Below are 14,129 nucleotides of genomic sequence, written 5' to 3'. Positions count from 1 at the left end.
GCCAAACAAAAAAAAAAAGATTCCATAGTAACGTTAATGCCATGTACAAATTGAGAAAGAAAATGAATAACAACGTATTTAGGAAAGTGTTAAGTTGAAGAGAAAATTCTCTTGTTATAAATTCCGTTTTAAGTTGGGGTGATATATTGTATTGGCTCAAGCATGGATAAATTATTAGTCTCAACATATAAAGCATGAATTTAAAAAATTTTAGATAAATTTTTATTCTTTTATTACATTCAATCAAGTTTTTGTACTCTTTTTTAAAATCTAATAGACTTTTTAAAGCTGATGATTGATTAATAGTAATTAGTCAAAATGTCACTTATTATTTTTTATGTAACGTGAAACTAACATGTAAGGCGAAAATACCTTGTAATCATAAATATCCATTGTGACATGTTAATATATATCAATTTAAAGAATAAAATGATAAGTAGTGTTTTGACTAATAACAATCAGTCAGTCATTATTTGACCTAAGATAAAAATATAATGATTTGATTGATTATAATAAAAGATTAAAGATTTATTTAAATTTTTTAAATAATTCTAAAACATTTTACATATTGTGCCTTAATATTTTTATCAATTTCATCATATTATATAATAATGGAAGTATATTACTTAATTTACTAATTACTATTTCATATTTATATTCATATCTTAATAAATAAAATCGTTATGTTTCGAGCTTAAGAAAGGGTTTAAGTTTTCTTGAACATTTTTCAATTAAGAAGAAAGGATAGAATTTTAAGTCAAGCCAAACCTAAGGTTGCTAAAGTCTATCTCAATTTATTCTAGCTCCATGCTGAAGAAAATGGAAATGTGATTCCTCTTCTTGGTTTCATTTGGCTTCCCATTTTTTGAAAATATCTAAAAAAAGAAAATAATGTATGCATTAAATTCCCCTACTCTTTCCTTGTCTCCAATAATCCGAAGATAGTTCAAGGGATAATATTAGGTATGGTTTTGTGAAGAATTTGAACCCTAAATTTATCTGAAATCGATCCACTTAATGTTCATTTTTTGGATGGCATCTCATGGCAGTATAAAGGCATGATCATCTTTTAGATGTGCTCAAGCCTATTAACAAGCAGGTGGGAGTATGGACAAAGATACCAAACATGAAAAGAGTCCATTAGCAAACTAGATTCATGAGTCTCCACACAATCAATTCAATTAACAGAATAATGGCACAGCACTTCATTTCTACCAATCGGCAGTACTAATAATTATAACTTTCTATTTAGGTAATGAATAGTTTAGATACCTACAAAATTATTGATAAAAATGTATTAGTGTAATTCCCTCCAACATATTGAAAGTTAATCAAGTACAAAGTTGAAATGTAAACGGATAGGGTATTCATTCTTTTTTAGATACTCAATCCAAATCCGTTTAGTTAAAAAAGTACCTCAACTCTATTAAAATTTAAATAAAATCACAAAATATTATCCATAATATAACATTATACACTAATTAATTGCTCATATCTTTTAACTACTAATTAAATAACTCAAATAACAACTTAAATAATTAAAAATTATATAAAAAAATTAATTTTATATTTATTAAAAAGTTGGGTTGAAGGTAAAAAGTATAAAAGTTTAAATATCACGAATTATAAATTTTTGAAATGTTATATATAATATGTTGGTACATATTTAATCCTTAGTGAAAAGATAAATGCATATCGTCACGAGAACGTTTATTTTGAAATTTTTATTTTAAGTTAAATTCAAATTTGATGGGGTTTTTCAAGCTTTTTTTTTTAAAAGCAAAACTCGAACTCAATCTAATACATTTACTTTTATATAACAATTTAAAATACATTTTAAAAATAAAATTTATTATCTTTTCAAACTAGATCAGATGACCCGTCTCAAGCCTGTAGTTTTATTATGTGCAACTCCGACCAGAATGGAGCCGGACTTACGAGCCTAAGGTGATAGCCCAAGCCCTAGCCTCAGCCCCGAGAGAATATTAGTTGGAGATTAAGACATTCTCATTAATATCTACTTATAATAATAATAATAATAATAAACTACGGACAAATTATAGCATACCTTTCTAAAGGTGAAATCTCAATTCAAAAACCGGATCAATCTTCTTGTGCTTTATTTGACCTAGCAATATTCACAAATTTGACTATTTTGTTGTTGCAACGAAAAGAATGAAATCACAAATAGATTCCTGGACTATATTTATTTTCTTGTTGATAAGCTTTCCTTGACTAATCATTAGTTGACAATTAATTACCTTCTTATTTTGAAATTCAAAAAAAACAAAGGAAAGAAAGAGGAGCCAATTGCAAAGGTTGCTAACTTAAGCGGGACAACCAACAATTAAATAAAAGGAGTTCAAAGGATTAGCAACGAACGGACACGTGTCGTATCACTTTATGATTTTGACTCGGCGGAGCCACCGGAGAGAGAAAAAAGAAAAGCTTTGGCTCCCTGGTATTTTAATGTTGACGAACACCACAACAAATATTTATCAATTATTTATTTAATTCAAATTTAAAATTATTGCTAAAAAGAATTTCAAATTTCAACCAAAAATTAGTAAGAGGTCTAAATTTCGCCATTTCATTTGCTTTGCATTTGAATTTCATTTCACACTGATCTCTCTCTTCTCCTCCTGTCTTAAGCATTTCCCTTTCTACGACAAAAGAAATAAAAAAAAAAAAGAAATCATTTATTAAAAGGAAAACCTAAATTTGATAGCAGGGCATCATCTCTCCGATGAAAATAAAAAGTTTTAAATTCTTCGTCTCTGGGAGAGTCATGATAGGTAGATAGATCGAAAACGAATCCATAGCAAAAGCCTAATCTCCAAAACGCCGCGTTACGATCCTAATCCCCTACCCTTCACGGATCGAAATTAACCGATCCGACCGGTTGTTAGTTATTCATTTTCTTGACCGTACTGTCAGTGGTGAAAGGGGAAGGGGGACGGGGGGATCAGGTGATCGGACGGTGGAGGAGGAGAGAGGATGCCGTCACAGGGAGACCTAGACCGTCAGATCGAGCATCTGATGGAGTGTAAGCCGCTTTCGGAGGCGGAGGTGAAGGCGTTGTGCGAGCAGGCACGAGCCATACTCGTGGAGGAATGGAACGTGCAGCCGGTGAAGTGTCCGGTAACGGTATGTGGTGATATTCACGGACAGTTTTATGATCTAATAGAGCTGTTTCGGATAGGAGGCAATGCGCCTGATACTAATTATCTCTTCATGGGGGACTATGTAGGTCAGTCACTTACTTTGCTTCTTGATTTGATTCTCCTTTTTTTTTTTTGCATGATTTTTTGAAAATTGATGTGATTGAGTTAAGAGCAAGGAAGTGAAGGTTTTTCTTTATTCTTCTTTTTCTTCCTTTTTTTTTATAAAAAATATTTGGTGAATTTTCTAGTCTCTGTAGCTGAATGTGCGGTTTGCTTTTTGCTTGTTATTTTTCTTTTGTTTTGGAATATCTCATGTTATATCATGTGAAATTTTTGTGTGAATTAGTCAATGAAATGTTATGTGATCAGATCTGTAGGTACGGATCCCTCCTGGCTGGGCTTGAAAAATTAAGAGGGATTGGTTAGGTTATTTTTAATCTTCATATGTTGATAAATTGCTGGATTATTATATTTAAATTGTAATAATTCCAATGCTTTCATGATCTATTATCGTGTTACTACGTTTGTGATAAATTTACTGTTTGTTTTGTTCCTTGGATGATTAAAACTGCTGAGAATTTAGGGCGGGATTGGTGTTTGAGCTTACCAGCTTGGACCGAGATGGCCACTGTGCTCTATTAGTTCCTTACCCCTGGGGAGTTGTATTATTTCCGCTCTGTGAGACTAAACTTTTATTGCGCTAAGGTTGGAATTGTTTAGCTTGTCATGGGATGTTTGCTATGATTAAGAAATACTAGCTATTATGTGTGTCAATTTTATGTCTTAAGCTGTAGCTACCTCATCTAAGGTTTTAGATGGTTGAGGGGAGAAATCAGTTCTTTTTATCCTGTTACTCTAATAATATTGCAGTTATTTGCGAATTTTTATTTATGGGAGCTAGCATTTCTTAGAACCTTCTCTACATATGTGCAGATCGTGGGTATTACTCGGTTGAGACTGTCACGCTGTTAGTGGCCTTGAAAGTCCGGTATAGAGATAGAATCACGATTCTTAGAGGAAATCATGAGAGCCGACAGATAACACAAGTGTAAGATCTTTTCACATACCTTCCATCCTTTTCTTTACTGATGTTATAGACTATGCTGACAAAAAATCAACCTTTATTTCTTACTTTTGAACATTGAGTTGAGTGACCTTAAGGTCTTATACATGATGAAGAGCAATATAATGTTAAACACACATAAAGGTGATGCATTCTTTATAATAAGATTTTCGGAATGTGTTTTGTATTTTGATTTACATTGGTTTAGTCTCTGTGCTACCCATTGTTTCTACCTTTTCAAATTATTCCGTCCTTTTGAAATGAAAAGAAAAAGAAAAAACCTCGGCTTTCTGGTTTTTGCATGTATATTCTCTTTTTGGAAGTTGTTGTGAGTTCTGTTGTTGATAATGTGATTCTACCTGCCCATGGCAAAAGGTGACTACTGTTCTCCACAAATTATGAGTTGTCCTGCCATATGTTTTAAGCATTTTGCATTGGGGCAAAAGGAAACTAATTTGGCTTGGAAACTTATCCAACAGTGCTTTTGCTATTGGGTGAATAATTATTCTTAAGTAAATCTCTGAACTGCTTGGTTTTTGTGTTCTGTGGAATAATTCATTTAAATTGGGGGTTGCTTAACTGATTTGAACACGTTGGTAATTGAGCAAGTTCAGCTTAGGATTCTCCTTGGTGTTTTTTCTTACATCAGAGTGGCTAATGCTATTTTAATATTTCAGTGGGAGGAATTAACTTGTCTAAACCTTACAGTTGCATGCATGAATGCATGCATGATAGAGAGGGGTTCTTGTGTTGGTTAATAAAGTTCGTCAAAGCATCAAATCAGCATGATTACTAGTTAGCAAATTATTATTGCATTGCACAATGTTTTGATGATACTCTCACGATTAGCCTTGTGTGACCACCCTATGCATGTAGCCTGTTTCCAAAAACTGGTAGCATGGGGCCAACTACCGTGGAAGTCTGATGTCAAACCCACTCCCTCCTCATCCATCCTTTTCTTTCCCTTTCCCTTTTTGGTGTGCTTTTCACTTCTTAAGTTTCCTTATTTCCAATGGAAGAAAACTGCAGAGCATAGCTATTTGGATTCTGCTTAAATGCTCCCTCGCCACTACACCTTTTTCTTCCCCTGTTTGCTTTTCTCGGTATGCTTTTCAGAAACTATACGGCATTATGCATGCTACCTAACTGTTGATTTAATCAGTTTGCTGATTCTGCTCAGTCACATTTATAAACTCTTGTTGAGTATTGCACTTGTATGAGAGGACAAGATTTGTAACTGTCTAGTACTGCAATGTAAAATTGATTTGCATGTACAAGGACTAAGATGAAATAGATTTGAATTGTGGTTATTCAATTCTCTTAATGTTAAAAATGCACTAAAGCCTTGAAAAGGCCGGACATTCCTTTGGCTGAAGCGATGAGTAGATAATAGAGATTATGAACCAGCAGTTAAATATGTCATGGTGACTCATGGAAAGGGAAACCACATTGCTATCTAATATATAAAACAGAATTTTGAAAAATCATGGGAGTTAGTTTTTTAGTGTTTAGAACTTGCTCACATTGTACGATGAGGTGGTATATGGAGTTGCTATATTATACTCTAACTAAAAGGTTGATTTTTTTTCCCCTTTTCAGGTATGGCTTTTATGATGAATGCTTGAGAAAATATGGAAATGCCAATGTGTGGAAGTATTTTACCGACTTGTTTGATTATTTACCCCTTACAGCTCTTATTGAGAGTCAGGTTTGACTATAATTTATAGCAGACTGCTTAAGTTGATTAATATCTGGACATTTTCTGACAGCTTTAGAATTTTACGTCTCAGATCTTCTGTTTGCATGGGGGACTTTCACCATCTTTAGACACATTAGACAATATTCGAGCATTGGACCGTATACAGGAGGTATGTGTACAAGTGATTCTCAACATTTCTTAATCGTCTTGATCCATGTCCAAGGAGAGTACTGGTAATTTGCCATGTACTTTAAATCACACAATATCAAACAAGAACATGCACAAACAACTAAAAGTATGAAGGCTTTTTAAATTATGATTGATAGGAAAGTTGAGAAAATGACCAAAAATTTGGATCTTAGTATTAAAAGTTATCATTTCCTTTTGCATCAAGAGTGTAACTGAAATTTGGTACTAGTTAAGTTGCCTCTGGTCTTTGCTGCATTATATGGAAAATTTATATCTTCATTCATTAATTGGTTGGTTCTTTTGTCCATAATGATGGTATCCTGTGGAATTATTCATGGTAGGTTCCTCATGAAGGACCAATGTGTGATCTCTTGTGGTCTGATCCCGATGACCGCTGTGGGTGGGGAATATCTCCTCGTGGTGCTGGTTATACATTTGGACAGGATATTGCTGCTCAGTTCAATCATACCAATGGTCTCACTCTGATTTCAAGAGCCCATCAACTCGTCATGGAAGGATACAATTGGTGTCAGGTGTGAAACCCAAAGGAAATAATGACTGGTCTTTTTGTAACATGTTTTGCTTTTGTATTACTCTTAATTATATATTATGTGCTCTCCTTTAGGAAAAGAATGTGGTTACTGTCTTCAGTGCTCCAAATTATTGTTACCGATGTGGGAACATGGCTGCAATTTTAGAGATTGGGGAGAATATGGACCAGAATTTTCTTCAGTTTGATCCAGCACCTCGGCAAGTTGAGCCCGACACCACGCGCAAGACTCCTGATTATTTTTTGTAATTTCTTTTTTGTTTTTTGTTTTTTTTTAAATGTTCTGCTAGCTGTTGCTTGCCCCGGTTTGCTGCTGTATCACCTGTAGATGTGTCTTGGAAGCGAGGAGCATTTTGTTGTTTAAGTTGAGGTTCATCGACAACAACATTCTTTGATTTGGAGTTTGTCCTGCTGCTGCTGCTGCTTTGTTAATGTGGTCAAGAGTCTCATAGCAGTACACTGATGAAGGCCCCAATGGCCCCTTGTCTTGTATATTTCTCACAAGAAGGAAGCAGCAATAACGTGTTATATCTTGTTCTGTAATTTTGCACTTCCAAGATAGAAAGCAGATTTTTTTCCAGCAGCTTATGTGTCGTCGTCTTTTTGTTCTGACTCCCCAGAATTACACAAGGAAACTTTTAAAAGGACACCAAAATTAATTTTACTGCACTTCTTAATTATGTGGAAAAGAAGCCTTAGATTATTATACAATTCTGGACGTAATTTGAAAGTCATCCTGGAAATATGATTTCATTCCTTTTCCCATCTTTACTCGTTTCTGTATTAATATACCAATATGTCGTAACAAGGAATTTTAACTATTTTTGTGAGAGAGGTACTTAAGCATTCAATTTATTGGTTACTATATGATTTCCTTGTTTACTTTATATCTCAAACACAAACATGTCAATGAACAGTGTGGCCACAAGAAACCAACGCATGGACGCAATGTCTTTGTGACAAGTGCACCACAGGATGCGCAAATAGAATTGCTACTAGAATCAAAGAATAAATCCGAAGTCACATCATAATGACATTGTAACCGCTCAGTATGAATGGCACCCTTTTATCATTGCTTACCAAATACCAACCAAGAGGCCACCAAAACGTTTTTAATCCTTTCATCGATGATTGCAGGACTACCAAGAATGATCATTTTAACAATTTCACTGCAAGATGGAGAAAAAAAAAAAAAAGTAAAAGAAACAAACAGCAAATGCCTTGCCCTTAATTCTGTACTAAATTGCTTCAAAGTCCGCAGTTATGAACAAAGTTGGCTTCATATGAAAGGGCTTCTAATTCAAAACCTAGAGTTCGGCTGTATCCTCCCCGCTGCTACTCCTGGCATGGTAATGCTCCGCTTTCTTCTTAAGAATACAACTGAACCACTAACAAGCAGCAATCCAAATATAATTCCCTGCACATAGTAGTTTTGGAGTATCTGCATCAGCAATGACACATAATCATCTAAGTAAAAGCTATTTATCTCCAATTACAGCCTCCAGTTTCAGAACTAGCCAACATTTGGTTTAAGTGTGTGACTGAGAGTAACATACTAACAAGTGATAACAATCAATCAGTCATTTTGTATTCTCATAAGGACTCTGGGTTGACAATGTGATGTGATGCACTCCATTGATATGCATGTATAGTCACCGAGAGAAATGTCCAGCTCTGCTCTGTTTTATAACTTCCAAAGTAGACATCAGTCACAGAAAATATAACTAGGAAAGTTAACCAAAGCTAGTGTTATACAGGCTCCATAAGTTGTAGATTAATACAGGCTAGCTGGAAAGGAAGAGAATGCAGGACATACTCTATCTACTCTCATGAATTTTTAAAATAAGGAAGAGAAATATTAACAGAGCTTAGCACTTGTTATCATTACGTGTTAGGCTTTTATGGTAGGGCAGAAGCAAAAGGAATCTGAATAGCATATGAACTATTATAGACAGTGAAACATCAAAGGTACAAGACTGCAGGATTCCGGTCTAAAACTAAAAGCCAATGTCTTGAGAAAAAGCTGTTAGTATGAGTTTCAAATGCCTTATGCAGATAATTAATTAATATATTGCTTGCAGATTGAAGATTGAGATCCAAAAAGCCACAACCAAGGTAATCTAAAGCAAAATGGAATAGACAGTCAACCAACCAATTCAAACTACATTTTCAGAATGGCTACATATATTTCAAAATTCCAGAATAAACACTATACTAAATATGTAACCTGATTCTTATTTCGAGGACAAACAAAGCATGATTCTTTTCAAATCAATCAAATGTAAAAATCAGTGAAAGATAACAACCATAAGGTACATACCTCAAAACCTAGTACTGATAACTTCTCTTCATTAACTGTTTGCATGCAGCTTCTGTAGGTAATATAGGCGTTTGAGCTGCCCCCAGATGTGGATGAATCGTCAAGTAAGCTTCTACGCTTTCCTGAATTTTCATTACTGACTGAGATTTCAACATCAGATCTACTTTTTTCAGATTTTTGCTTATTTTCAGCCTTTGAACCATCACCAATTTCTACACATTTGAAAGGGATACGATATCCTGTCTCACTGCATCGATATTTTTCATCACTCTGGAAACAAGTAGTGCTCTAATTAAATCCCTCAAATAATTAAAAAAAAAAAAAAAGGAGGAAGAAATAAGAGCCACAAAGATTACAGTGGGCTAAATACCAAACAAACAAAATAGCAAATGCATGGCAACATATTAAATTCACTGATTATTGTCTAAAGATTATAAGCAATATTAATATAGCCTTCACTGGCTGTAATGTGTGGAGGTGGCAATGTAATTGAAATATAACAGTTATTTTCTTCTTTTATTGCTTGGCTGGCTATCTTGAACAGATTTAAGTACTTTATCCAGAACTCAGTCATGGGAATTTCCTTACTTTCTACTACTTGAGTAACTCAGAAGTGGACAGCTGAAACCACTTGTTTTTCACTTGTAGCTACTCTAAAGCTGTGTGGAGCAGGGTGCGGCAAATATCAGGGATCCAAAGACCTTCGCGAGATTGGGATACTGAGCTTGCTTGGGCTATTTCTATGCTTAAAGGGAAGACTATCTCTTCTTTGCTGCTGCATCTGGCTTGAACCGCCTAATACCTATTATCTGTTATACTTGGAGGGAGAGGAATTCAAGAAAGTACACTTCCAAAACATTATCTCCAGATGCCACTTTTAATCAAATAGCCGCTGATATTCAAGCTGGATTTTAATTCTTTAACTATTTGTGTTACCAATTGTTTCCATGTGAAACTTTGTAGGAGATAAGGGATTGTTTCTGTGTAATCCTTGATACTGGTATTTAGGCTCCGCCTATATTGTACTCGAGTAGCAGGGTTCTCTCCTTATTTGGATGATGAAATAAAACTTCAATTATCCAAAGAAAAAAAAAACAGTTATTTTCAGATGTGACAAGGCAATACCCATAAAAAGTTGAAGAAGATCGCTAAATAGTAGCAGGATCACGAACTTGATTTAATCCATCTTTTCACATGAACCTAAAGGAAGAACATTAGAGATGGATAAGAACAATCTACTTGATTCACTCCTGTTACTAATTCGGCCAACACCATCTTAAATTGGAGATGTTTACCAACTTTTTTAGGAATTAAATTGTTCTAACCTCGAAAACAAAATTAATAATGTTGTAATTATAAAGTTAAAAAAAAAAAAAAAAAACCCTCTTCACCAGAAAACTGAACTGAACTTCATATATCTTGTTATATGTTTCTACTAATGCCAAAACTTATCCATTTATAAACTGATGCTAAAACCTTTAACAATTTAATTATCACATTAAAAAAATTAAAATCAATCAAAATAAGATCATAAAATAGGATTCCGAATGAAGACAAAAGGAAAGACCTTCTCAGAGTAAAGGCAAGGAACGCAAGGACCAGAAGGAGAGCAATCGAAAGTACGGTTACTTCCTTTTGGAGATTCTTTGAAGCTCATCAGAACCCTCTGCCCAACTCGTCCACTGAATTAATTCTCAAAATCGGGTTTAAAATTTAAATTAGATCAGATTCAAAATTGACATTCGATATGCATGGGAAAATAGTAATAGTAATAGTAATAATAAAGAAAGAGGATTTGCGAAATTACTGTTGGTAATCAATCGAAGAAGCTGAAGCTAAGGCGGGAAGGAAGAAAAGGAAGGAAAAGAGGAGCAGAACAAAAGGTGATGAATTCGAAGATCCCATTGCTTTCTCGTTTTCTTTTCTTGTTCAATTTCTGTTCGAATTTTCCCTTCCTCTTTTTCTTATTTCAGTTTTCTTCTTTTTCCCTCAAGACGCCGTTCACTTTACGTTATTACAAAACTACCCTGGTCGCGTTGTGAATTCTGATGTTACCATTTTACTACAACGGATCGTATTTGCACAGGCACTCGCAGCGAGGTTTTGCCCTTTTCGCTATGAAGGCTTTTTCTTTTTCTTTTTCCATCAAATAAGTAAGCTGATGACATGTTAGGAATAGAGATTTGGATTTATAAATAGGTAAAGTCTAATCATCATTTTATTTTTTATAATTAATTTTTTTTCAAGTAATTCATAAGCAAAATTATTATTTATTCAAAAAAGAGAAAAAAAAAAAACTTATAACAAGAACAAACTGCAAAGTACTTACTTAGAAAACAAACAATTATGACGAATTTGAATTTATTACCTAATGATGTGTTAATGAATTAATCAAAACACGCCATTAAGCTAAAAAATATCACGTTATTTTTTGGTGAAAGACTAGAACAAATAAATGGCACACTCTCCTTCATTAAATATTTTTAAAAAATTTAAAATTTTAAAAAATTATATTTTCAAAATAAAAAGTCAAGATTTTATAAAATAAATTTTATATTTAAAAAATTTAAAATTAATTTTTCTTTTTTAAAAAATTAAAAAAAAACTTTTAGCTCTTTTCCTTTTTCTTTTTCTCCAAATTTTATACTTATTTTAAAATAAAAAATTCTAAAATAATATTTTATCATTTGAAAAATTAAAAAAATAAAAATTTTTATAAGCCCTTTTTATTTTAATAAATAAAAATATAATTTTTAAAAAAATTATGTTACTCATCCTTTAAATACTTGATACCCAAACCCATTTATAAATAAATATGTATAAAATATATTATATGCTTTTAAAAAGGACTGAACCTTGACCATACTCTTAAACAACCATTAATCTTGTCAATTTAACCAAATTCATTTTTTAATATTATAAGAAAATGAATCATATTTATTTTTTTACTTAATTAAAGATATATATTATTTTATTTGTATCTCTAATCCTAAACGAGTATTTAATGGGATCGGATATTTAACAAATAGTGTTAATAATTTAGGATATGAGTTCACATAGTATTTTTAAATTTTATTTATATAATTATAAAATTTGGATACCTTATAATTTAATAGGGTTCAATCCGATTCGGGCACTAAGAGGGTGCATAAAGAGAGAGAAAAGAGGGAAGAGATGAGAAATAAGGAACCAAAGAGAGAAAGAAAAATGTTTAAGTCAAAAATTTATTTTTTAATTATTAAAAAAGAGATAAAACTTAAACTTTTTAACAATTATAACATGTGTCCACCATATGTCAATTCTAATCAACTCACAAAGTGACGTGGCATTTATTCACATGATGCGGTTTGATTGATTCATTAACATAAAATACATATAATATATATATTAACGGTGTTAATTAAATGTTGGGACATAAATAAAAGTTTGAGTAACACATTCAACATGTTTTAGTATGAATACCAAATTAGATAGCCAATTGCATGAACCTATAAATTAACACAAAAAAAAGGTCAACATTTTGATGTGATATTAAGGCTCACATTATAAACATGGGCAGTTCGGTGCATAACGTTTGTGAAGGGTCCTTTCAGTTCTTCGGCCCAGAACCGAGAAAAGAAAGACTCTGTCAGCCATATTTCTTCTGTCCATTCATCGCATTTCAACGCTGGGTACCAAGAAAGGGTATGTTCTATCCTTTAACAATGTTAACGATCCCATTAAAACAAGTTTCTTCTTAGTTTCTTGTCTGTTCATCGCCTAAAAAGTTTGATAATCGATGTTTGATTCGTTTAAACAAGCAGCAGGCTCAAGTATTAAGGGCTTGTGTTGTAGTGTAGTGAATATCAACGAGTGCAGGAGCTACGAGACCTCTTATCCTGGATCGTAGTGAAGCCGCTGATTGGTTTTTCCTCTTCCTACGCAGCGTAGCCTGAACTGCACTCTTCTCACTTCTCACCCTTTTCCAAACTTTAGTTTCAGGTTTCAAGAGATGGAGAAGAAGATCCAGAAAGTGTGAGAGTTCCAGGGCCGGGCCCCGTGATCAAGCAATTACTTGCTGCAGCAGGAGCATGGAGTACTTTTTGTCAGAGATAACATACCGGTAAAAGCTAGCACTCAATTAGATTGATTGCGTTCACGCAGATGGTGAGACCTTAAAAAAGTTGCCATCTGAATTTTGAAAATTTCAAAACTGGAAAGAACACGTAATCTCCAAGGAGGTCCAGGGCAGGCAGTGGGGTCTGGGGCACGTGCTCTTGTGTTCCAAGGACACAAGCTCTGCTCCAAAAGTCAGACACACAAAGACCATATATGAAAGATTAGCACTTGACATAGCTTAACCCCACATGCCCGGTTGGGTTCAAGAAAGCACCATTTCATGGTCCCAACCAAAAAGATGAACACACTATGATAAAGGACATAATGTTGACCATCCCATCTCTTCCTCTGTTTCCAGGATTGTAGTTAATATATCACGGGAACGCTGTGAGTTGGCTGCGTTCTTCATGTAACTTTCCAACGGAATCTTGAGTGAATGAACTGATCAGGATTTTAATGCAAACGCACATTGGAAAGAGGAAAACAGAAAAATGGAGGTCAAGTTTACAGGGAATTCGTCAATCTATTCTGCAATGAATGCGTAGGACCTGGATATCCATTGAATACTGACCTTGATAGGGCGCCTTCTCAAGGCTGCACAGCTGACAAGGCATTCTTGAGACAGAAAGTTGGGACAGCAAATAAAGATTTTATGAGATATTGTGGACTAAAAAATTGCGCTGCTGGTACATAGGAGAATTATTCGAGGTTTGATTTCAAAGATGAAGACTTTTGACGCATTATGGATATATGGTGCAGTGCATCATAAAATCACTTGTCCAAGTTAGATTCTTGAGTGATGAGTTGCAACTGATAAAAAAACACAGAAAGCAATTTCAGCAACTTGGGAGCCAGCAAAAAAGAGCAAAAACAGAAAACGGGGGCCATATCAATGCAATAAATTAGCATCGCAGAAAGAACTGATGATCAGATTTCTTTTCAGCGACATTAACCTGCCATTATCTTTCTGAGTTGCAGTAATCCTGCTATGGATACCTAAGCTTTCAAAATGGGGTGAATTCAAAAGCAGAATTAAGCATTATGAG

At 33.9% G+C, this 14,129-nt stretch overlaps 2 protein-coding genes across 3 annotated transcripts; one reads left to right on the top strand and one right to left on the bottom strand.

Moving 5' to 3' along the window:
- Positions 1-2,505: 2,505 nt before the first annotated feature.
- LOC110422920 (serine/threonine-protein phosphatase PP2A catalytic subunit) lies at positions 2,506-7,248 on the top strand. Its single transcript, XM_021436955.1, has 6 exons — positions 2,506-3,250; positions 4,098-4,212; positions 5,827-5,935; positions 6,018-6,095; positions 6,457-6,648; positions 6,741-7,248. The coding sequence occupies exons 1-6, from the start codon at positions 2,998-3,000 to the stop codon at positions 6,912-6,914; spliced, it is 921 nt and encodes a 306-aa protein (XP_021292630.1). The 5' UTR covers positions 2,506-2,997; the 3' UTR covers positions 6,915-7,248.
- A 448-nt stretch (positions 7,249-7,696) lies between these two features.
- Positions 7,697-11,074, bottom strand: LOC110422921 (structural polyprotein). 2 transcript variants are annotated; one of them, XM_089784765.1, is made up of 5 exons: positions 10,793-11,074; positions 10,649-10,667; positions 10,541-10,617; positions 8,986-9,253; positions 7,697-8,082 (listed from the first exon to the last, which is right to left on the bottom strand). In XM_089784765.1, the coding sequence occupies exons 1-5, from the start codon at positions 10,888-10,890 to the stop codon at positions 7,966-7,968; spliced, it is 579 nt and encodes a 192-aa protein (XP_089640891.1). In that variant the 5' UTR covers positions 10,891-11,074; the 3' UTR covers positions 7,697-7,965. The 2 variants fall into 2 exon arrangements, with proteins under 2 accessions (XP_089640891.1, XP_021292631.1); XM_021436956.2 differs by having other exon boundaries at positions 8,986-9,255; positions 10,553-10,667; positions 10,793-11,041.
- Positions 11,075-14,129: the final 3,055 nt, after the last annotated feature.

The sequence above is a fragment of the Theobroma umbraticum genome, unplaced genomic scaffold (assembly GCF_002168275.2).
Source record: "Theobroma umbraticum cultivar Fairchild unplaced genomic scaffold, ASM216827v3 scaffold_20.0, whole genome shotgun sequence".
Taxonomy (NCBI): domain Eukaryota; kingdom Viridiplantae; phylum Streptophyta; class Magnoliopsida; order Malvales; family Malvaceae; genus Theobroma; species Theobroma umbraticum.
The sequence above is the reverse complement of the archived record's forward strand: the minus strand, read 5'-3'. Positions and strand labels throughout refer to the sequence as shown.

What these genes read in the sequence shown, in the direction of transcription:
- LOC110422921 (XM_021436956.2), bottom strand. Translation starts at nt 10,890, where the DNA reads ATGGGATCTTCGAATTCATCACCTTTTGTTCTGCTCCTCTTTTCCTTC. An exon ending in TCTTCGATTGATTACCAACA is followed by an intron (nt 10,668 to 10,792) that starts GTAATTTCGCAA and finishes GAATTAATTCAG; the next exon opens with TGGACGAGTTGGGCAGAGGG. An exon ending in CTTGCCTTTACTCTGAGAAG is followed by an intron (nt 9,256 to 10,552) that starts GTCTTTCCTTTT and finishes ACTTGTTTCCAG; the next exon opens with AGTGATGAAAAATATCGATG.
- LOC110422920 (XM_021436955.1), top strand. Translation starts at nt 2,998, where the DNA reads ATGCCGTCACAGGGAGACCTAGACCGTCAGATCGAGCATCTGATGGAG. An exon ending in AGCCGACAGATAACACAAGT is followed by an intron (nt 4,213 to 5,826) that starts GTAAGATCTTTT and finishes TCCCCTTTTCAG; the next exon opens with GTATGGCTTTTATGATGAAT. An exon ending in AAGGATACAATTGGTGTCAG is followed by an intron (nt 6,649 to 6,740) that starts GTGTGAAACCCA and finishes GCTCTCCTTTAG; the next exon opens with GAAAAGAATGTGGTTACTGT.